At 42.5% G+C, this 24,492-nt stretch overlaps 1 protein-coding gene across 3 annotated transcripts; it reads left to right on the forward strand.

The window, feature by feature from the left end:
• Window positions 1–2,808: 2,808 nt before the first annotated feature.
• Window positions 2,809–23,763, forward strand: pgls.S (6-phosphogluconolactonase S homeolog). Of its 3 annotated transcripts, none has more exons than XM_018241959.2 (6): window positions 2,809–2,833; window positions 8,714–8,975; window positions 11,223–11,330; window positions 14,452–14,553; window positions 15,396–15,536; window positions 22,834–23,763. In XM_018241959.2, exons 2-6 carry the CDS (start codon window positions 8,721–8,723, stop codon window positions 22,969–22,971), a joined length of 744 nt encoding a protein of 247 aa, XP_018097448.1. In that variant the 5' UTR covers window positions 2,809–2,833; window positions 8,714–8,720; the 3' UTR covers window positions 22,972–23,763.
• Window positions 23,764–24,492: the final 729 nt, after the last annotated feature.

Here is a 24,492-nt window from a genome sequence, read left to right on the forward strand (position 1 = left end):
AATTTGCATATGCAAATTAGGGTTCGGATTCGGTTCGGTATTCGGCCGAATCTTTCACGAAGGATTCGGGGTTTGGCCGAATCCAAAATAGTGGATTCGGTGCATCCCTACTTATAATTGCCTACAAAATTAGTTTTTTTTTTTCATTTATCCTATATGTCTCCTTTAAACATGCTCATGATCAAAGTCCAAGAACAGGCCATGGAATGCAACATTTAAGAGAATTTAGAATCAGGCGAAAGTCAACCCCCTGCCTTCGACAATAAAGGTTATTATATTTTATGGGGTTGTGCAAATTTACAAATATATATATACACAGCACTTCATTTTGGCAGTGTGTAGATTACTCAGTATCTGGAATATGGTATAACCAAGGCATAATGGTGTCTAAGGTCTGTGTGGTTGTGTTTATCACACATAGGAGAGTCACTTAAATGTTTCGCAGTACCCTGTGGTTTATGATGTCAGCAGCTGTTTGCACCACCCTACAAAGCACAGCTCCCCAGATATAGGACCCTTAACACTGTGGTTTATGTGGTGTGCAGACATTAGTTGGTTATGCTGAAAAATCCAACTGGACTAGGATGAGAACTGTAGTACACAGTCCTGCACTTCACAGTGTTAAAGGAGAACTAAAGCTCAAATAGCTTTACTGGACTGTATGTCTTTCACTTAGAAGGCTATTGAGATATTTTCTTGAAGGAAAACTAAAGCTTAACTGAAGAAGTAGGTAGAAATATTGTACATTATGTTTTGTGCTTCTGTACCAGCCCAAGGCAACCACAGCCCTTTAGCAGTAAAGATCTGTGTGTCCAAAGATGCCCCAGTAGCTCCCCATCTTCTTTTCTGCTGATCCACTGCACATGCTCTGTGCTGCTGTCACTTACTGAGCTTAGGGACCCACTCACAATATACAGTACACATAGAATAGAAATGTCACAATATAAGGCTGATTAATAATTAATACAGATAATTACTACATGGCAGCACAGAAACCAGTGCAATTAGCATCAGAATTTAATAATCAGCAAACCTGTAGCATCAGCTTATATTACAGGGGAAGCTCATTTTCTGCTGGATAATTAGTGACGAGCCCTAAGCTTAGCTTCTCAACAGCCAATCAGAGCCCACTGAGCATGTGAGTGTCACAGACACTTTCCAAGATGGTGACCCCCTGTGACAAGTTTGAAGTCCTGGATCATTGCTGCTATTGAGAAGCTGAAACTTTAGGCTGGTGCAATAAGCTTGCATGCTTGTCGTGGCCTTAACCCAAAGAGACAAAGCTCGATGTCCAGACAGGCATTCAATAGGGGAAAAAAAGGTGGTTCCGCTCAAGACGATTAAACAGGAAATCTATGCCTTGTTAAGGTCGTGTACCTGAAGTCCATGGGGGGCCTCCCGTCAGGCCTGGACTGAGATTCAAAATAGGCCCTGGCATTTCAGGTACACAGCAGCCCAAACAGCCCCCCACCAGCCCAAAATATAGTGACTGTCTATGGCAACTTATAGCAGCCCCTCTGGCATTTGCCTGAACCCACAGATTGCCAGTCCGGGCCTGCCTCCCGTACAGGTTCAGTTCCTGACCACTGTCCATGAAGTCCATGGGGGCCCTCCTGCACAGGTTCAGTTCCTGCCGACTGCAGGTTTCCCTTTAGGTGCCACCTTCTGCATAGCAAGAACCACTAGGCTAGCCCCCATACCACCACATATTTTTGGAAAGTACACATTCAGACAAATCCAACAAAGTTATCGACCTACACCAAAATACCGAACAGCAAAATTGTCCTAAACTTAGCACTTTTTATGACATTTCTTAAAAAAACCCCCAGAAAACTCCTAAAAATTTCCGCCTTGCATTATTTCTTACATACAAAGGCAAAACATCAGTATGTAAAATATGGCATTTGTAGCCACATTCATTTTGAGGGGTTAGTTCTCCTTTAAAGTATTAACCACAAATGGAGGTGGCATGTAGCATCAATGTTTTTGTGTTCTAAGGAACAGTGACCACAACAAGTGCATTTTATCACTCTTTCAAAATGTGGTTTGTGTTATGTGAAAAGGATACAGTGTGAGGACAACCAGTATATTTCACGCTAGAAGTGGTAATGACACATTACATCAGATTTCCGTCCTGCCCCCAGTGTCAGTTTGTGCTGCTCGTAGTGACAATAAAGTTTAGTGACTGGGTGGGTGGGGAGAGACAGTATTAGCCAGCTAGTCAAAAATGGCTGGAGTGACCTGGAAGTCCAACACAACAGCCAGAACACTACCCTCTAACCCCCAGCCCCCCAAATCTGAGCTACTAACCTGGACCAGTGCAGTTTTCTGCTGATAGGCACACCGGCCTGGGGTGTGAGCAGGTCCGGACTGAGAATTAAAATAGGCCCTGGCATTTCAGGTAGACAGAGGCCCAAACAGCCCACATAGAGGCCCAAACAGCCCCCCCAGCCCACTAAATAGTGACTTTCTATGGCACCTTATAGCAGCCCCTCTGGCATTTGCCAGAACCCACAGATTGCCAGTCTGGGCCTGGGTGTGAGGTAAGTATTAGTGATGTGCGGGTCAGGGTTTCCCTGACCCACACCCGACCCTAACCCGCCCTGCTAATACCCGCGCCCGCCGGCACCCGCGGGTCCTTTTATAGACCCACGCCGACCCGCCGATGACGGCACAATGATGTCCCAAAAGGGGTGGGGCGAGCAGACGCGACACTATAAAACCGGAACACGGAAGTTGGATGCCGACATTTGAAGGTGGCAGGCGGGGAGAGCAGAAGAGCTCAACCCGCACCTGCCCGAACGCTGGTATCGGGTCGGCCCGCACATCACTAGTAAGTATATATAATCACTTGGATCACCCTCAAGTAAATAGGCCTTTCCTTCACCTTTAAAGGCTGATTTAAACCTATATATTTACAGAAAGTGATGTCCCACATTGTATTCATCTTACTCCAGTCTGGCCCAAAATGGTTCTGGGCAGGATCTTGTGGCACAAAATGAGCATCTTTGTAATTCTGCCGTTTTAAAGAAGGGGGTGCTGAATGAGTGAAATGATTTCAGGCCACTGATTTAAGCCTATCTAATTGCAGGCAAGGGCCAGCCAGGACCAGAAGGATTCTGGGAAGGAAAAATGGCATCAAAGTGCCCATGTTTGCAATTCTGCCTTTCTGAATAAATCTGGTTTCGAGGCAACACTGTGTGTGCTTGTGCTCACAAGAAAGCTTTCACTGACTATTTCCAGCACTAACTGCTATTAGAAAACTTTCTCCTCCCTCTCATGACATCACTTCCGCCTTGCTACACCTCCCAAGTTCTGCTTTTTTCCTCTGTTCGCCGCTGTGTGTGTGTGTGTGTGTGTGTGTTTTTTTAACAACATCCGCCCTTAGTGAAGCCACAGACGTGCTGTCATATTCTGTCACTTCCGCCCACCCACCTGACTGTTCTCTTTATTCTCATTCATCTTCGCTCAGAGCTCGGTGAGTGGGGGCGCGGGCTAGTGGTCCAGGACATGTAGCTCTAGTGACGTCATTAGTGTGTGAGCCGGCGCATGCATGTTCGCAGGGGGAGTCTGTTACCGGGAGCCCATTCATTTTACATGCGATGGGTGGGCAGGGAGAGGGTGAGCAGCGGGGCATGGAGCTCTTACTGGAACCTTGTACCCTTCATTTATACAGTGTCAGTGTTTGAGCTCTCCTGCTAGCACGTCATTATATTATTACTGTGTATATGCATGCTGTGGACTGCACTGCTTTCTAAACAGCCACGAGTAATGCCATGCTCAGTAGCACTATATTCATACATGGATCCTGATGTGAGTCACTTATAGTAAACATTGATATCTGTAGCTGTCCAGTTGTGTAGCTAAAGTACTCCTAAATCATCCCTCTCCCCCCTGTGAGTTAATGGAGAATGCTGGGAATTGTAGTTCTGCTGTAGAAGGGATGAAACAAGTTTAATCCCCAGGGTTACATTTACCTTTGGTTTGTTATAGATGGACCGGTGTAAGGAATTCATCTGAATGGCAAAACTACATATCACTGGGCCCCGCAGCAAATTAATTTTAAGACCCCCAAAATGTTTAGAGGTTTTACAGTATTTATTGTTATTATATATGAATTAAGGTCTCGTGGGGCCCCTATACCTCCTGGGCCCCCTACAGCCGCTGGGTCTGCTCCCTCTGTATCTGTTGGGTTTTCATGATTTGTTTTGCATATTTTTTGTTTTAATTAGTAGCTTTCTGAAGCTAAAAATCATGGAGTGGGGTCACAGAACCCAACTAATTGGCTTTCTTTTTTTCTGTTATTGCAGTAATAATTATAATTATTATTTATGTCTCTCTTCAGAACCTCTACTCTTTGTCTGCCATTTTTTCTCCCTGGTTGCTAGTCATTTACCCCTAGCAACCAGATAACACTTTACATTCCAAGCTTAAAGGGGTTGTTCACCTTTATTTTTTTATCATTTAGTTTGCTGCAGAGAGTGATATTCTGAGACCATTTGCACTTGGTTTTCATTTCTTATTATTTGTGGTTTTTGAGTTATTTAGCAGCTCTCCAGTTTACAGTTTAAGCACTCTGGTTGCTATGGTCCAAATCATCCTAGCAACCAGGCAGTGATTTGAAGAAGAGTCTGGCATATGAATAGGAGAGGCCTGAATAGAAAGATGAGCAATAACTAGTAATAGCAATACATTTGTAGCCTTAAAGAGTATTTGTTTAGATGGGGTCAGGGACCCCTTTGTGAAAGCTTGAAAGAATCGGAGGAAGGCAAATGATTTAAAAACTATAAAAAATAAATAATGAAGACCAGTTCGAAAAGTTGCTTAGTATTATGCATTCTATAATTCATATTCGGGGAGATTTAGTCACCCTGCGACAAATCGCCTCTTCTTCGGGGCGACTAATCTCCCCAAACTGCCTTCCCGGTGCCTAGAATCTAAATTGCCAGCGGGGTGGCACACAGAGTGCTTCGTTTTTCAGAAGACGCCTGCAGTTTCCTCATGAGGCAACTTCGGGCGACCTCGGAAAACAAAAGCGCACCGAGTGCCATCACGCTGGCAATTTAGATTCTAGCCGCCGGGAAGGCAGTTCGGGGAGATTAGTCGCCCCAAAGAAGAGGTGACGGCTGCCAGGCGACTAATCTCCCCAAATCTCCACATGTGTCTCTGCCCTTAAGGGTTGCAGACCAAAAATGTATAAATAAAATTAAGAAAAATTACCAATTTTGAGATTGACCAAGAATTCTGTTGTCTTTGCCGTACTAATTAACTAAAGTCATTGTTTTGGTGAACGACCCCTTTAAATGGGGCATTTAAGGACATCTGGACCTTATTTAGTTGGAATCACGTTAGTGAATATAACAGCTCATAGGTTATATCCTATCTCTGAACGACTGGATCACTGGACACATAAATAATATTGTGGAAGGCCTTAATCAGCTATGTATTAAAAAAGCATTGGATGACTTGTCTTTATTATTTGTATTTTATAAGCAGTGGAAATGTGGTGCAATTGTGCCTGTAATAGCATTGTTTTTTTTACATAATTTCCTCTTTTTTATGGTCTCATTTCTGCTACATAATGTTCTGATACTTGTAATTCGTAAACATACGTGCAAGTTCGTCCCAGTATTCATTTATTTATTTATTTTGGCGCAGCGCGTCGGATCCGCCGGAAACGCACCAAAGTCACCCATGTAGTTCTACCCTATCAGGTTCCAGCTTATATTCAGCCTTCACTTGGCTCCTCCTTGGTGACAGCACTATTCCTCCCAGCCCCACTATAGCTTATGTCTGCTACAGGTGCAAGGTGCATGAAGTAAAGCATAGGGGCAGATTTACTAAAGGACAAAGTGGCAGTCGCTAGCGAAAATTGGCAATAAATCCAATCCGCAGGGACATAGGCAAACAGGTGTAGAGGATAATTCGCTAGTGAAGGAGTACATCGCTAATGAAGTTTCACGCCCTTTCGCCAGGCGAATTTTCACTTAGGCGAACGATCGTTACTCCGCAAATTCACTATAGTGCGAATTTTCCATTACGCAAGCGTTTCATACCCTGAATGCCGAAAAGTCATAAAAATGACTAAAAAAAGCTGGAGTTTTTTCATATTTTAAAGTGGGATTGTCTTTAAAAGTTGTAACTGTTTAAAATTTTTGTTATAAAATTTTTTCAACTATTTGAGGGGCATGCCACATTTGCTTTAAGGTGGGCTCATGTCTAGAGGATGTCTTTATTTTGCTTCCTTGGACCTGTGTAAAAATAAGTGTGTAATAATAAGCATTTGCACCATCTCTAATAATGACATTAATATGACCTGTATGTACCCGCCCTATTCAAATTGACCCAAGCGTAAGTGTACTAATGAAGTTTCACTAGGCAGAAACTAATGTTAGCGAAAGTCCGCTATAAAATGCTCGTGCTGACTAATTAATGCTAGCGAAACTTCACCAGAGTTTGGCTGCCGAGATGCAACTTCGCATTTTAGTTAATTAGTAGTAATTTAGTAGTGGTAGAATTAACGGCTGGTGAAGTGGCGCTAAGTGTGCAATAAATCACATAGCAAGGTTGATCCTGCTTGCATTATCCTGTGTGCCGGTGAAATTTTTGTGTTGCTAAGTGTGGCGAAGCCTTTGCAGGAGAAATTTAATCCTTTAGTCAATTTGTCACCTATGACAAAGAACCAGAATGTTGCAACTTGCACTCAGACCTGATTGAACGCTATGAGTTCTAACTTTAGGGGATCGTTGTCCCAGGCCTGTGAATTCCCCTCACTGCAAGGAACCCTTGTATAAATGTTCCTTAAGGAGCAATTTAATGGGGATCAGGTGTTTCTGTCAGCGGTCTCCTCCCTTGGTTCCACTTATTGGCAAGTGCCTGTCGATCCCTTTCTCCCAAATGTATGGCTCCTGTTTGCTTGAATATAAGCAATTAAACCACTAGGGCTCAGTTCCTAAAATAGAAATCTTGTTGATGTCATTTACATCTGGTCTTAATTTGAATTTGCTTTCTCCTAAGCACAACATAGGTACAGTATATGCACTCCTGGGATGAGTTTTGGTGCTTACATTATGCCTTTCTTGTACCTGAATCCTTTTAACCTTTTGCTGAAAATCTCTGCAGCAGTCACTTAAGATTCCATCTGTGCCAGAGCTCCAGGTTGTATTGTACAGAATACAATGACATTCTTGACAACTCCCTGCTTCCTACTTTGTGACAGCAGTTTGGGGAAGGCGACGTCCTATTACAGTACATAAATACCCTCATGCACAAAGCGAGGAATATACAAAATCGATTTTCTGACATGGTAATTAGTAGGGATGCACCAAATCCGGGATTTGGTCAGGATTCAGCCTTTTTCAGCAGGATTTGGCCTAATCCCTCTGCCCGGCCGAACTGGATAATTTGCATATTTGCAGGGATTGAAATTGTGTGAAGTAAAAAATTTTTACCCTTCCCGCCAACAATTTGCATATGCAAATTAGTATTTGGTTCAGTATTCCGACCAATATTTCGCGAATCTTTTCTAAAATAGTGGATTCAGTGCATCCCTAGTAATAAGAGCAGCTTGACTGGCAAAGACAGCACTGGAGAGTCCAAGGCCTACAGGAGCTTCTGCCATAGGGGCCACCATTCCCCCTCTAGTCCCCCGCTCATACCTGTTCTCTAGTTACGGCCGCAATCGGGGGCCAGGGCGTCTGATGGATGCGGGTCTGGGTTGGCAGGGCACACAAGGGCCGGGATCAATTGGGTTTTTACCTGGTGTCACACTGGCCCAGTCTGACCCTGTGCACAGAAATTGTCAAGTGTTGAAGTGCACTCCATTGTTCCAGGATCGCTCAGTTCAACACGTAAGTTTAAAACCATCCATTTTATATCTGATTAAAACAGCGTCCAAGGTCTGACTCCTTTTGTAACTTTGTCTTTGAGGAAGTACGTAGTTACGAAACGCGTCCGGCCTCGGACGCTGTTTTAATCAGATGTAATAATAAAGATGGAGGATTTTAAACTTACACGTTGAACTGAGTGATCCTTGAACTCCGGAGTGCTCTGCAACGCTTGACAATTTTGGTTATATTGACTCCCTTAGCGACGGACTCGGGGGAACAGCACACGGGTCACATCACGAATCCGGTAAGCGAACTGAAGCATTCTATCTCTAAATGAAATAAAAGGTAGGATAGCTTCAGAGTGTGGAATAATCTAAATTCGCAAGTGCCGGGTTTGGGGCCAAGAGCAACTGAACCATGCGGATTGAATAGTGATCGGTTATAGAGTTTACCGATTTTATTAGAATTGGATTGGTGGGAGTGAAATAGACGCGTTGGAGATACCCGCTACGGGTGCTGGATATATGTGTATATAATTTGTGATATTGACCCTGTGCACATAGCCCTGATCTCAGTGTCCATCCTCTAGTGTATAAATGGAGGCAAATTCCACCATTAGCCTTTCAAAAACTAGTGGAAACCAGGAGAGTAGAGGCAGTTATAGCAGCACAGGGAGGACCAAATTGAAATACCCTTAGTTATACAAAGATATGTAAATATCCTTGGTTTGGGAATGAGATGTTGGACAGTGTCCTGATATTTTTGGCCATATAGGGCATCTGCAACCCCTTCTCTTAGGTGCAGGGATAAAGACCCATGTAGCAGTACTTTAGTCTTGGATCCATGTGTATTCCATACAGTTACATTCGCTTCTCTTTCCTCAGGTCTGTGATGTCCTCCTCCCGTCAGATCTGTGTGTTCCCTTCACCTGCAGAGCTTGCGCTCTCCCTTTCTCAGCTTCTGGTTCATGAGTCCCAGGGCACCTGTAGCTTCCGGCTGGCTTTATCTGGTGGGAGCCTGGTGCAGCTGCTAAGCCGGGAGCTCCCAAAGACCGCAGGGCTTAATACAGCCGGCTGGAAAGTTGCCTTCTGTGATGAAAGGCTTGTGCCATTTTCAGATCCAGAGAGTACATACGGCGAGTATAAAGTGAGTATGAAACACGCAAAAAAGCTGATCCCCATGACTGGTATCTGCTTGCAAAACGGATACTCTTGATTCATATTGCACTTTTTGTTGACCCAATTTCTGTCATGATTCTGTCATGATTTTTATGATATAGTTTTTATTTCTAAATTACACTGTTTACACTGCAAATAGTTCACTCTACAATATAAAATTTCATTCCTGAACCAGCAAGTGTATTTAGTTGTAATATTGGTGTGTAGGTGCATCTCAGGTCATTTTGCCTGGTCATGTGCTTTCAGAAAGAGCCAGCACTTTAGGATTGAACTGCTTTCTGGCAGGCTGTTGTTTCTCCTAATCAATGTAACTGAATGTGTCTCAGTGGGACCTGGATTTTACTATTGAGTGCTGTTCTTAGATCTACCAGGGAGCTCTTATCTTGTGTCAGGGAGCTGCTATCTGGTTACCTTCCCATTGTTCTGTTATTAGGCTGCTTGGGGGGGGGGAAGGGAGGGGTGATATCAGTCCAACTTGCAGTAAAGAGTGACTAAAGTTTATCAGAGTACAAGTCACGTGACTGGGGGGGACCTGGGAAACTGACAATATGTCTAGCCCCAGGTGTTATTATCCTCCAGTAATACATGGCTTTGTAAAGTTTATGCTGTTGCACCTGCAAGTCTGAATACTGAGAAGCTCCAGGGAACAGGTGATCTAAACCTCTTGCCAATGCGACAGTATTGAATTGCTCCACATACTGAAGCTCCGGGCCTTCTCAAAGCTATCCGTTTTCCAGATACAGGGGACACCTTGTTTAAATAACTGATATCTGCGGGCAATGCTCATGGGATACCAAACAGGATACCTTGGCAGGTACAGCTATAGAATTTGATGAATTTAACAAAGCAGATCTATACAATTTGCCTTTTAATTAAAATGCAGCCTTTTGCCTAGGGCTTAAAACAACTGTCCCTGCTTTCCATAACAGTGTATCAAAATGGATATTTTCCTTTACTAAGCAAAATGTGGCCAGGGAAGAGGCAGTGAAACATTTGCAGACAGTTTATATTTAGTGATGATTCAGGTTGCAGGTCTCTCCAGAACCCTGTGTTAACATGAATGTAACACCTGCAGCTGTGAGGCCTGACCCAGTTCCACGTACAATCAGGTTACAGTGTTCAGTTACTTTTGCTTTAACTTCCCAACAGTTTATACAACTCTCATGAATAACTGTCAATCACATGATTTTATTATCAGCATAATATCTGATTATCAAATGTGCACAAGCCAGCATGCAGTATTATAATCAAACACAGGAGATTTTCTCATTGCTGCCGTTTAAATGAGGTTACCTGCAATGAGGTGCCATAGGGACGTTTCAGCCATTCACTCTCCATGTTTCCAGCAGGAATAAATAAATAAATACCTGTTGTCCGCCATACATTTTAGGGGAGTATTTATGATAAAATAGTAAACAAAGTCCAACTTTATAGGTCATACTAATAATTGGGATTGAGCAAAACCAAGGATTCTTTAGTACTGAGTACGAATCTTTAATATCCAAGAAAATGAAGATCTATTGAGTGGTAAAGATATGTTGAGGACATAAGGAAATTTGATTTAGAGATTAGTGCTATGAAAAATGGTTCTTGGGAGATTTATAAAAGCATTTTGGGAACAGTGGATTCAAGCATGAAAATATGGGATTATTTAGGAAATGTAATGAAAATATGTATTAGCGCAGGAGGATTATAATGGAAAAACAAAGGTTTTAAATGCCGGTATTGTGGATATATTTGTATATGGCTAAAAGCTGGTGCATTATTGATGATTTTATATGAAATGTATTATTTTGTTACCCCCATATTTTCTTTTTTCCCCCCCTTCTTTCTTTCTGCACCCCATTTTAATTGTTAATATTAATAAAATTAAAAAAATATGATGAGCACTAAAACATGGATTATTGGTGCTTTCTTGCCAAATATTAAATGTCTTGATGCTGCTTTCTGTACCAAGCACCCATTTTTTCATTTCCCCCCACCCCTTATTTCTCAGCGCACATTAAAGGGTCGGATTATATTAAAATCATGGTGACATATAAAGAAGTGAGCAGACAGGGTGACATTAAAATACCTGGGTGGGACCACACATCCGGCCCACAGTCCTCCACCCTGATATACACAGTTCAACACAGGTTTTTTTGTCCTCCATGACCAATACCTTCACCAGATGAATCAGGTTTAATAAATCTCCAATGTTTGCTTTCAATTTCAGCGCCAGCTGGTCCCCCATGGGCTGCTCTCAGAGTCTCAGTTTGTGACTATTGACCCGGCACTGCCTGTTGAGGAAGCTGCGGTGGATTATACCAAGAAACTGCGGGAGGTAGGGACACTGATGGGGCATTCTGTAATGTATGACAAAAATTATTTACAAAAAGGTATTCAGAAACTGAAATAATGTAGGTTGGGGTAAACTTACCCAAATAGATGGGGGGTCCAGGTGCTCAACCCCAGACCTTCAGCTCAGAGAGGCAAACAATTGCAAAATAGAAAAAGACTGGCACAATCTGGACCACACTCCACAAGTTGATGACGTAAAAAAGGGCCTTACACGTTTCGTGCCTAGAGACACTTAATCATAGGCCTTGTGGCATTGTGCCAGCCTTTTTATATTTTGCATTCTGTAATGTATGTCTGCCTCATCATCTCTATCCATCTTTGTATGTTCTGCCGCATATACCTACTGTGCTTTATTCACTATGTGCCACTTGTACAGCTGGGTGTCACAGTGTACATCCAAAAAGGTATATTAAAGGGGAAGGAAAGGTTAAAATCAAGTAAGCTTTATCAGAAAGGTCTTTATGAATACATCAGTAAACTCTCAAAGTAATGCTTACTCAAAGAAACACTGCGTTGCTTTCCTTTTATTGTGTACACATGGACTTCTGTATCAGACTTCTTACCGTATATACTCGAGTATAAGCCGACCGGAGTATAAGCGAGGTACCTAATTTTACCTACGAAAACTGGGAAAACTTATTGACTCGAGTATAAGCCTAGACACAACTGCAGCCCTGTCTCCCAGCAGCGCACATTCTGCCAAAGCGACCCCCCCAGCGATCAACCGGACTTCTTTGCAAAGTTGATGGTGACAGAGAATTGACAAACGGATTACTGTGTGCATTGTCCCACTGTCCCACTACCATGTGCAGAGGGTGCTGTTTGATATTGCCACCACGATTAATCTTTCGTATAACCAACAGAAGGTGCTGTGTGATATTGCAGTCACTGTTATTCTTTCATATAACCAACAGAGGGCGCACAGTTATTCTTTCATATAACCAACAGAGGGTGCTGTGTGATATTGCAGTCACTGTTATTCTTTCATATAACCAACAGAGGGTGCTGTGTGATATTGCAGTCACTGTTATTCTTTCATATAACCAACAGAGGGCGCACTGTTATTCTTTCATATAACCAACAGAGGGTGCTGTGTGATATTGCAGTCACTGTTATTCTTTCATATAACCAACAGAGGGCGCACTGTTATTCTTTCATATAACCAACAGAGGGTGCTGTATGATATTGCAGTCACTGTTATTCTTTCATATAACCAACAGAGGGTGCTGTGTGATATTGCAGTCACTGTTATTCTTTCATATAATCAACAGAGGGCGCACTGTTATTCTTTCATATAACAAACAGAGGGCGCTGTGTGATATTGCAGTCTCTCCCCAAGTGAACTGTTGGTATAGGAATAATTAAAAGTGACTGCAATCTCAGCTACTGCTGGCTGACTCGAGTATAAGCCGAGGTAGACTTTTTTCAGCACATTTTGGATGCTGACAAACTCGGGAGTATATACGGTATTTTCATCTTAACCTCCAGGGCACGGGCTTGAGCATGCTCAGTTTGCTCCTCTCTCACTCCCTGTTGTAATCTGAGCTCAGAGCTATGAGTGAGCATTGAGAGACTCAGGCAGGAAGTGATGTCACACCAAGCTAATATGGCAGCTGCTATCCTAAACAAACAGAGAGGGATTCTAGAGCTGTTTACTTGGGTATGGTAAAGCATTCTACAGAATAAAAATATTGTTCTATCTTGCACTATTATGGCTAATCTATTGGCAATAAATAGCCTTTGGTAGCTTTCTTTCCCCTTTAAAACTGGATGCACACAGTTCCTTACACTAGGCCTGCAAAGTCTTCCCCCTTCTTTGGGGCAATACTAATGGTTAATAGGGTTTGTTTGCCATAAAGAGAGAATGGATCTGACAGCACAGAATGAAGCAAAAGTATTATCTGCTATAGCCGTCACCTCTCTTCAACTCCCTTGACTGTCAGAAAGGCAGCAGAATGGGCAGACATAGGGACAGACATGTCTGAATCAGCCCTGGTAATAATATATTCAACTTAACATCTAGCCAATGCTACTGGTATTAGTCAGGCAGAGACTTGTTTTTGTGTTGTGTCTGTTCATAAATTATTGGATCCAAATGAATGTCTTAATCAGATTGTAGCTAAACTCCCATCCCTTTAAAGGGTGTTTCACCTTTAAAGGAGGCAAATAGGATAAATGGAAAAACCTAGATTTGTAGGCAATAATGTGTACTATATGTTGCTGATTTCACTTTGGGCAAAATATTAATATCTATAAAATTAGCCTCATTATTAGAGCTCCCCATAGATTTTCACTGGTCCCTGTCTGTGTTTCAAATGAGGAGTGGGCGTATACTAACGGTCCATGCCAGAAGCACAGTAGGAGGGGGACAGCCAATCACAGCCTTGCAGTCACACAAGCACAGACAGGCTTCAGTTCGTTATCAGGTCTGCCTAGCTGCTGATTGGTTCCTGTCCTAGTGGAGTCAACTGAGTCCCGTCGGTTCCCCTGCACAGCCTGGGAAAGGAGGCAGCAGGAAGTGAAACACATGGGCAGGATTATTAGGGTTTTGGAGAAATATTCAATAAATCAGCCTGAAACACTACTTTTTAAAGCACAATTATTCTATATCTAAATGAGTATAATGCACTGGTACATTCTTATTTTTTACATACAATTTAATTTTAGTATGTTTTCAGTTGGCCTTAGTTATTTACTTTTCTTGTAGTTTTTTTATTTGCCTTTTTATTGTGACTTTTTCCAGCTTTCAAATAGGGGTCAATGACCCCAACTAAAAAACAAATGCCCTGTAAGGCTAGAAATATATTGTTATTGCTACGTTTTATTACTCATCTTTCTATTCAGGCCTCTCTTATTCACATGCCAGTCTCTTATTCAAATCAGTGCATGGTTGCTAGGGTTACTTGGACCCTAGCAACCAGATAGCTGAAATCGCAACTGCAGTGCTGCGGACTACAAAGCTAAAAAAACTACAAATAATAAAAAATGGAAACCAATTGTCTCAGACTATCACTCTCATCATACTAAAAGGCTTCTCTCGCTCTCTCTCTCTCTCTCTCTCTCTCTCTCTCTCTCTCTCTCTCTCTCTCTCTCTCTCTCTCCAGCTGTTCCCTGATGACGGTCTTCCAGCGTTTGACCTATTGATTTTAGGAATTGGACCTGATGGACACACTGCCTCACTGTTCCCAGGACACCCTCTCTTACAGGTATGAGCTTGACTTTATTTCTGATCGTGCCAGGTCTCTGCATTCTTCTCTTGATCCCATTCATTCTCCTTTCAAGTCATTGATTTTCTGCACAAACAGACAAAACTAAATTCTAATTGGATGCTATGGGATACTGTACTATGGCACCTCTGCCCAGTGTTAGCAAATCATTACTATTATCTCTTTGGATGGTTGGTCACATGTTTCATTGTCGCCTACCATAGGCCATCTATTACCAGAAGCCAGGAATGGGGTACTGCCTGCCAGTGTGATGAGTGTGAATGTCGCACCATTAAACTTTAAAGCAAGGGTTTTAAACCCTGCCAGCAGTACCTGTGTGCCGGTGAATCTTTTCTTCGTACAGTTGCGGGGTTACCGAAGCCCCTTTTTTCCGAGCACCAGGGTTAGTATATCCTTGAGAGGGCCTGGGTGTGCGTGGGCAGTTTTGATTTTTTCCACGAGTGTGAATGAGGCCATAGTATAGTGCCTCGGCTTTCTCTCTCTATACAAAGACATACAATATATCCTTTGTAGTAAGCACATTCCTGTACAGATGCAGTTGCCCTTATAAATTAGACTTATGTCAGTCCTTAACATGTATTATAAATTATAATGTGTGTTTGCTACATATCAGTATCAAATAAACCACTGTAGTACAGGGTTATTACACCCAGGGGTATAAAGATAACATTTCATAACCATAACCTACAATTCCTAGCTACAAGTTACTGTGTAAATAGCTTCTATCTTGCAAATGCCTAATTGTTCCTCTATTGTTCCTTATCGTAAAAAACAAAACAAAAAACAAACCTTTTCCTGTCTCTCACTTTTTCTCCATCAAGGTGACAGATAAGGTTGTGGCCCCAATTAGTGACTCTCCAAAGCCACCACCTCAGCGGATTACTCTTACACTTCCAGTTATTAATGCAGCAAAAACAGTGGTATTTGTGGCCACTGGAGAGGGCAAAGCGACTATACTAAAGGTAAGCGTGCCATTTGGCAATTTTCCTCCGCTGTCTCGGTTACAGCATGGTATGTTTGACTACTAGAACCCAGACAGAGCTTTGCTGCAATTTGCAAAGGAAATTAGTTGTGTTGGGCATGTCCTATTCATTATAGGAAGTGGGTAGCCAATCACAGCTTTGCCCTTTAAGGGATTCTTTCATGATTTTTATGATGTTGTTTTTATTTCTAAATGACACTGTTTTTTACACTGCAAATAATTCACTCTACAATATTAAATTTCCTGAACCAGCAAGTGTATTTTTTTTTTTATCTAGTATAGGTCAATCTAAAAACAACTGGACTTGCTGAGTAATCAATGAAGACGTTTCACTACTCATCCGAGCAGCTTCTTCAGTTCAACTGACTGGTGTGGGAAATTCTCGGCATATAAACTCTTCCACTAATCCAATCACAATGGCACATTGTATCTCTTCAAAGAGGTGACATCTGAAGAAATTCACAGAGGTGTAGATTCTGTGTAGTTACTGTGATGGGATTATCCAATGTGTCATGCAACTCCTAGATACAGGTGTTACTTGTGAGAGTTGCATGAATGGATGTGTGAAGTGTTCTGAATCCGCCGGGGTACAGATGTTAGAACAGCATTGTATGTAGCAGACAGGTGTTGTCGAAGGCCCCCACCTCTGTTCAGAGATGGTTTCTCCACCATGACATGAATCGCCTCTTTCACGCCTCGTTCAAACCAGCGGTCTTCTTTATCCAAGATTTGGACCTTGCTATCTTCAAAGGAGTGTCCCTTGTCCCTTAAGTGTAGAAAGACAGCTGGGTTTTGCCCTGTAGAGTTCTCCCTCCTATGTTGAACCATTTGCTTGGAGAGCAATTGTTTTGTCTCCCCAATATATAGATCGGTGCACTCCTCGCTACACTGGACTCCATATACCACGTTTCTTGGTTTTTCTTTTGGTGTTGGATCCTTTGGGTGTACCAGTTTTTGTCTCAGTGTGTTGCTAGGTTTGAAAAACACAGGGACATGGTGTTTGTTGAAAATCCTTCTGAGTTTCTCTGACACTCCAGCTACATATGGGATGACTATGTTTCGCCTACTATGTGTCTCCGGGCGGTTATTTCTATTGGTGTTCCTGTTGGGCTTGGTTGCTGCTGTTTTGACAAAGGCCCAGTCTGGGTAGTCACACGCTTTCAAAGCTCCTCTGAGATGTTTTTGCTCTTTGTCTTTGGACTCTGTATCAGTTGCCACACATTCCGCCCGGTGGTGCAGGGTTCTAATGACACCCAGTTTGTGTTCCAGTGGATGGTGGGAATCAAACAACAGATATTGATCCGTATGAGTGGGTTTCCTGTATACTTCCATTTCCAAGTTACTCCCCTCTTGGCTACATATCAAACAGTCCAAAAAAGCAAGTTTGTACTCATGGACATCTTCCCTTGTAAACTTGATGTTATTGTCAACTGAGTTAATGTGTTCTGTGAAGGCCGCCACTTCATTGGATCTGATTTTAACTCAAGTATCATCCACATACCTGAACCAGTGAGTCGGTGTAGTTCCCTGGAATGTAAGTAAGGCCCTCCTTTCCACTTCCTCCATGTACAGGTTTGCTACAATGGGAGAGACTGGAGAACCCATTGCACAGCCATGTTTCTGTCTATAAAAAAGGATCTTGTACTTGAAAACAAACAAACTTGGTTGGGGACTGAGCTTCGTTCTGCTGCTGAGGGTGTTATCTTGTTGCAGTCGATTTCTTACAGTCTCAACCGCCTCTGTCGTAGGTATACATGTGAACAATGAAGTGACATCATATGACACCATTGTTTCTTCTGCCTCTAGTGTAACACCGTGAATCTTGGTTACAAACTCTTTGGCATTCTGGATATGATGCACCAGAAGCGTAACTAGAGGGGGGCGGGCCCTGGCGCAGGACGCGAAGCCGGGCCCCCGCCCCCCTCCGTACACCCGGAAACTGGCCGGGAATATGCGGCGCGCGGACTGCTGGGTGGGGCCCTGAGGGGGTGCGGGCCCTGGCCCGCTCGCACCCCCTGCTCCCCCGGTAGTTCCGTCACTGTGATGCATACTGAATTTATGCTGCTTACAATGGGTCTTAGTGGGGCTCCTTCTTTGTGTATCTTGGGGAGTCCGTATAAGCATGGTGTGGCTTCCCTGGGAGACAGATGGTGGTATAAAATTCGATCAATGGCTTTCTCCTTTTCAGTTGTTGTAGGCAACCGATCACCTTTTTCTTGTAACCACTGGTTGGGCCTTTCCCTAAGGGTTCATATGTATTGCTATCACTGAGCAGAGTGGTTATCTTGCAGTCATAGTCAGTTGTGTTGAGCACAACTGTGCATCGCCCTTTATCTGCTGGCAGGATAGTGATGTTCGGGTCCTTACTCAGAGAGCTGAGTGCTCTCCTCTCTTCTGTACTAAGGTTAGAGGGAGGTGTTCTGGCACTTGACAAAGCAGCTGACACTTTTAGCCGGAGTTGTTCCGCTTCTTCCCTTTTTCAAGTTATTATTTTTGATAGCAGATTCTGTGGCTGTGATGAGTTCAACTACTGGTATGTGTTGTGGTGTCACTGCATAGTTTAACCCCTTGGCTAACACATCCTTTTCAGTCTGGGTTAGTACCCTATCTGATAGGTTCCTAACCCAAGTGTCTTTGGTGTTCTTTGGTGTCTCATCTTTCTGCCTCCAGGTTAATTCTTCAGTCCTTTTCCAACTGCTGCTTCGTGACAGTAATGTGGTGAATTTGCTTATTTGTCGCTCCTTACTCTTAATGTGTTGGGCAATCTGTGCATGTTCAACAAACACAACCACCCTTTCCAGAGTTCCATCAGACAGCTCTTTTGCCAGACTCCATTTCAGATGTTCGACTTTCTGCTTAAGGGCATCAATGGTAAAGTTAATCTGTCTGACTCGTTCATTTAGTAGATGTTTTTGGGCTTTTTGTAAAATCTTGTTGGCTCTGTGACTTTTTTCTGTGGAACCCAGGCGCAGGCTACAAGGGGTGAGTCCCTGATGTTGGCATCTGAGATTAAAGCGTAGATGGTTTCGATAGTCTGCCACTTTTCTTGCTGTTCTTCATATTCCCAAACCAGTTTTAGAGTATTCTCTGCAAAATGAATGGCAATTAGACTATGAAGATTTTCATTCATCCAGGTCATGGTATATCTAGTATAGGTCATATACTAGTATATGTGCCATTGTAAATGGATTCAGTTGGATTGAAGAAGCTGCTCGGATGAGTAGTGAAACGTCTTCATTGATTACTCAGCAAGTCCAGTTGTTTTTAGATTGACCTATACTAGATATACCATGACCTGGATGAATGAAAATCTTCATAGTCATATTTTTTTTTTTAGTTGTAATATTGGTGTGTAGGTGCATCTCAGGTCATTTTGCCTGATCATGTGCTTTCAGAAAGAACCAGCACTTTAGGATGGAACTGCTTTCTGGCAGGCTGTTGTTTCTCCTACTCAATGTAACTGAATGTCTCACAGTGGGACCTGGATTTTACTATTGAGTGCTGTTCTTAGATCTACCAGGCAGCTGCTATCTTGTGTTAGGGAGCTGTTATCTGGTTACCTTCCCATTGTTCTGTTGTTAGGCTGCTGGGGGGGGGAGGGAGGGGGTGATATCACTCCAACTTGCAGTACAGCAGTAAAGAGTGACTGAAGTTTATCAGAGCACAAGTCACATGACTGGGGGGCAGCTGGGAAACTGACAATATGTCTAGCCCCATGTCAGATTTCAAAATTAAATATAAAAAAATCATTTTTTCCCATGACAGTATCCCTTTAAATAGTGGACGTTAAACTGCAGTTTCATGTCAGTTGCTGATTGGCTGGTGTCCTACTGTCCCGAGGTCTTGCAAAGCTTGGGAAAGCAGCCAGCAGGAGCTGAAATGGGGAACTTTTCACTGAACAGCCAAAAGTAAATTTTTAGGCCCACAGGGTGGTTCTACTGCAAATGTCCTGCAGAAAATGGTGCTCGTAAAGCCCCTGTATGTTGAGTGTTGTGTGGCCTGTTTTGATTGCCACTGTTCTAATTGGAGAGTCGTGACAGTCAGTCTGCCTTTGTGTCATACACCTTAAGGCACATTCCTTCTATTTTTAGACGCCTTTCATTCTTCTCTTACCACTCGGTCAAACTTTTCTGACCCCATTGAATGTAACAATTTACTTTCCATCCTGTAAAGATTTGTTCCAACACGGAAAATAATTGCCTGAATACCTGAATACATTGTCTCTGCATGCCTGATGCATACCTCCCAACTGTCCCGTTTTTAGAGGGACAGTCCCTCTTTTGACAGTTCAACCTGCATTCCCTCATTTTTACTGGAAAGTCCCATTTTTCAATGCACTGAACAGCCAGAAAAAGAAACAAAGTTTCTAACTTAAAGGGATACTGTCACGGGAAAATTTTTTTTTTCAAAATGAATCAGTTAATAGTGCTGCGCCAGCAGAATTCTGCACTGAAATCCATTTCTCAAAAGAGCAAACAGGTTTTTTTATATTCAATTTTGAAATTTGACATGGGGCTAGACATATTGTCAATTTCCCAGCTGCCCCAAGTCATGTGACTTGTGCTCTGATAAACTTCAATCACTCTTTACTGCTGTACTGCAAGTTGGAGTGATATCACCCCCTCCCTTTTCCCCCCAGCAGCCAAACAAAAGAACAATGGGAATGTAACCAATAGCAGCTCCCTAACACAAGATAACAGCTGCCTGGTAGATCTAAGAACAACACTCAATAGTAAAAATCCATGTCCCACTGAGACACATTCAGTTACATTGAGAAGGAAAAACAGCAGCCTGCCAGAAAGCATTTCTCTCCTAAAGTGCAGGCACAAGTCACATGACCAGGGGCAGCTGGGAAATTGACAAAATGTCTAGCCCCATGTCAGATTTCAAAATTGAATATAAAAAAATGTGTTTGCTCTTTTGAGAAATTGATTTCAGTGCAGAATTCTGCTGGAGCAGCACTATTAACTGATTCATTTTTAAAAAAATTTTTTCCCATGACAGTATCCCTTTAATTGCATTTTGGCAGAGAGCCCAGAGTCAGAGCTCTAGAAGTAGGCTGGACTAAAGAACTTTGATAGCAGTTACACGGGGAGTGGGGGGGGGGGGGTTGTTCACCTTCAAAATAAATTTTAGTATGATGTACAGATTGATATACTGAGACACGCCTGAACTGGGAGTCAAAATAGGCCCTGTCATTCCAAGAACACAGAGGCCCAAACAGCCTCCTACCAGCCCACTATATGTAACTTTCTATGGAGCCGTACAGCAGCCCCTCTGGCATTTGCCTGAACCCACAGATTGCCAGTCCGGGCTTGTTCTGAGACAATTTTCATTTTTTTATTTCCAGTGTTGTTTCTTTTAAAACCTTTTTTTAGCTTTTTGTTCAGCAACTCTCCAGTTTGGAATTTCAGCTGTTGCTAGGATTCAAATTACCATAGTAACCAGGCAGTGATTTGAGAAGCTGGAATATAAATGGGAGAGGGGGCGAATAGAAAGATAAGTAATACAAAGTAGCAATAACCATAAAATAGCCTCACAGAGCAATAGTTTTTGGGTGCTGGGGTCAGGGAATCCCTTTTGAAAGCTGGAAAGAGTCAGAAGAAAAAGAAGGCAAATAATTTAAAGATGAACTATAAGAAATAAAAAATGAAAACCAATTGATTGGATGCTAAGATTTGGGGATTCTATAACATACTTAAAGTTAAAGGTTTACTGTCATGGGGAAAAAAAATGCATCAGTTAATAGTGCTGCTCCAGCATAAATCTGCACTGAAATCCGTTTCTCAAACAAATAAATATATTTAATTTTAAAATCTGACATGGGGCTACACATATTGTCAGTTTCCCAGCTGCCCCCAGTCATGTGACTTGTGCTCTGATAAACTTCAGTCACTCTTTACTGCTGTACTGCAAGTTGGAGTGATATCACCCCCTCCCTCCCCCCCAGCAGCCCATCAGCAGAACAATGGGAAGGTAACCAGATAGCAGCTCCCTAACACAAGATAACAGCTGCCTGGTAGATATAAGAACAGCACTCAATAGTAAAATCCAGGTCCCACTGAGACACATTCAGTTACATTGAGTAGGAGAAACAACAGCCTGCCAGAAAGCAGTTCCATCCTAAAGTGCTGGCTCATTCTGAAAGCACATGACCAGGCAAAATGACCTGAGATGCACCTACACACCAATATTATAAAATGATACGCTTGTTGGTTCAGGAATGACATTTTATATTGTAGAGTGAATTATTTGCAGTGTAATTTAGAAATAAAAAATACATCATAAAAATCACGACAGAATCCATTTAATGTGAAGGTGAACTGCCTCTTTAAATGACAACTAAAGTGTAACTAAAGAAGTAGCTAGAAATGTTGTACATGATGTTTTGTGCTTCTGTACCAGCCCAAGGCAACCACAGCCCTTTAGCAGTAAAGATCTGTGATCTCCAAAGATCTGTGTCTCCAAAGATGCCCCAGTAGCTCCCCATCTTCTTTTCTGCTGATTCACTGATTCACATGCTCTGTGCTGCTGTCACTTACTGAGCTTAGGGACCCACTCACACTATACAGTACACATAGAATAGAAATGTCACAATATAAGGCTGATTAGTAATTAATACAGATAATTACTACATGGCAGCATAGAGACCAGTGCAATTAGCATCAGAATTTAATAATCAGCAAACCTGTAGCATCAGCTTATATTACAGGGGAAGCTCATTTTCTGCTGGATAATTAGTGACGAGCCCTAAGCTTAGCTTCTCAACAGCCAATCAGAGCCCACTGAGCATGTGAGTGTCACAGACACTTTCCAAGATGGTGACCCCCTGTGACAAGTTTGAAGTCCTGGATCATTGCTGCTATTGACAAGCTGAAACTTTAGCCTCGTGCAATAAGTTCACTATATAAAATATGGCATTTGTAGTCACATTCATTTTTAGGGTTTTAGTTCTCCTTTAAAGGAACAGTACCACTAAAAAAAAAAAGTGTTTTAAAGTAATGAAAATATAATGTAGTGTTGCCCTTCACTGATAAAACTGATCTGTTTGATTCAGAAACACTGCTATAGTTCATATAAACAAGCTGCTGAGTAGCAATGGTGGAAATTAAAAAAAAAAAGACTATATGGCACAGGTTAAATAGTGAATAACAGATAACACCATTATGTTCTACAGAGCTTATCTGCTGTGTAACCTGCGCCTTTTCTCCTTTGAATAAATTTCAGCATGTGTGTCCCTAGAGGAATCTTAAGTTGTGTCTGTGTATTTCTCGTAGCGTATACTCCAGGAAGAGGAATCGGACCCTTTGCCGGCAGCCCGGGTCTCTCCGGTCCGTGGAAAGCTGCTGTGGTTCGTGGATGAGCCGGCTGCTCGTGAGTTAACTTGCCCAGTGGAGAAGCACTCGGTTCTGTGAAGTCTCTCCAGACACAGAGGCTCCCAGAATGGAATCATTACCAGGGTCTGGAGCCACACAAGCTGTACTCTGTGGTACCCGCACGGGCAGAACCAGAGAGTAGAACAGAACAGGAGCCAAAGGCAGAATCCAGGCCGTGTGCAGAGTTTAGGCCAAAAGATAGAACTGATGGAGAGAAGTGAAGCCTTTAAGAACAGAAACTTCCAAAGCAAGAGCCAAAGAGAACAATAATCAGAGAGTTCTAGCCACGGAAATAAATCTCTGACCTCTACGACTAAAGACGGGCCAAGAAAGCCACGAAAACTCCTAATCACTGATGGAAAACCAGGCATACACACAACAGAAGCATTGATGGAACCACAGCATCCAAAATCATGGACTCTGCATTACATCTGTGACTTGAAATAAACTACAGGCCCAAGCTAGGGCTTCAATGGGTGTCACCCAGGCCAAGACTGGGATCCAAAATAGACCAGACAGTCCCCACCAGCTCAATAAATAGTGACTGTCTATAGGATCTTCCTTACAGCAGCCCCCAGAATCAACAGATTGCCAGTCTGGGCCTGATGCCACCAACTAACCATAGACTACATCACCTGCCAAAATGTTCTCTGAACCTCTCTTTTCCATTCGTTGGATCTGCCTGCTTGCCTCCCTAAAATATCTGCTCCCCTCTAGGATCTGCCCCTTGGTGGAGGCACCAATAAGACCATTTGCTTCCAACTGATTTGCACATTCCAAATGTATCATGTGACTGCACATACAATAAAGAACCAACTAGTTAACACAAAAGTGCAATTGTCTTCCTTGCCATGCTCATTTACAGTACAGGTATGGGATCTGATATCCGGAAATTATCCAGAAAGATCCGAACTATGGAAAGGCCGTCTCCCATAGACTCTATTATAATCAAATAATCAAAATATTTATAATTATTTCCTTTTTCTTTGTAAGAATAAAACAGTAGCTTGTACTTGATCCCAACTAATATACACTTAATCCTTATTGGAAGCAAAACCAGCCTATTGGGTTTATTTAATGTTTATATGATTTTCTAGTAGACTTAAAGGGATACTGTCATAGGAAAAAATGTTTTTTCAAAACACATCAGTTAATAGTGCTGCTCCAGCAGAATTTTGCACTGAAATCTGTTTCTCAAAAGAGCAAACAGATTTTTTTAAAAAGTCTGACATGGGGCTAGACATATTGTCAGTTTCCCAGCTGCCTCCAGTCATGTGACTTGTGCTCTGATAAACTTCAGTCGCTCTTTACTGCTGTACTGCAAGTTGGAGTGATATCACTCCCCCTCCCTCCCCCCCAGCAGCCTAACAGAACAATGGGAAGGTAACCAGATAGCTGCTCCCTAACACAAGATAACAGCTCCCTGGTAGATATAAGAACTCAATAGTAAAATCCAGGTCCCACTGCGACACATTCAGTTACATTGAGTAGGAAAAACAACAGCCTGCCAGAAAGCAGTTCAATCCTAAAGTTCTTTCTGAAAGCACATGACCAGGCAAA

The sequence above is a fragment of the Xenopus laevis genome, chromosome 3S (genome assembly GCF_017654675.1).
Source record: "Xenopus laevis strain J_2021 chromosome 3S, Xenopus_laevis_v10.1, whole genome shotgun sequence".
NCBI classification, from domain to species: Eukaryota; Metazoa; Chordata; class Amphibia; order Anura; family Pipidae; genus Xenopus; species Xenopus laevis.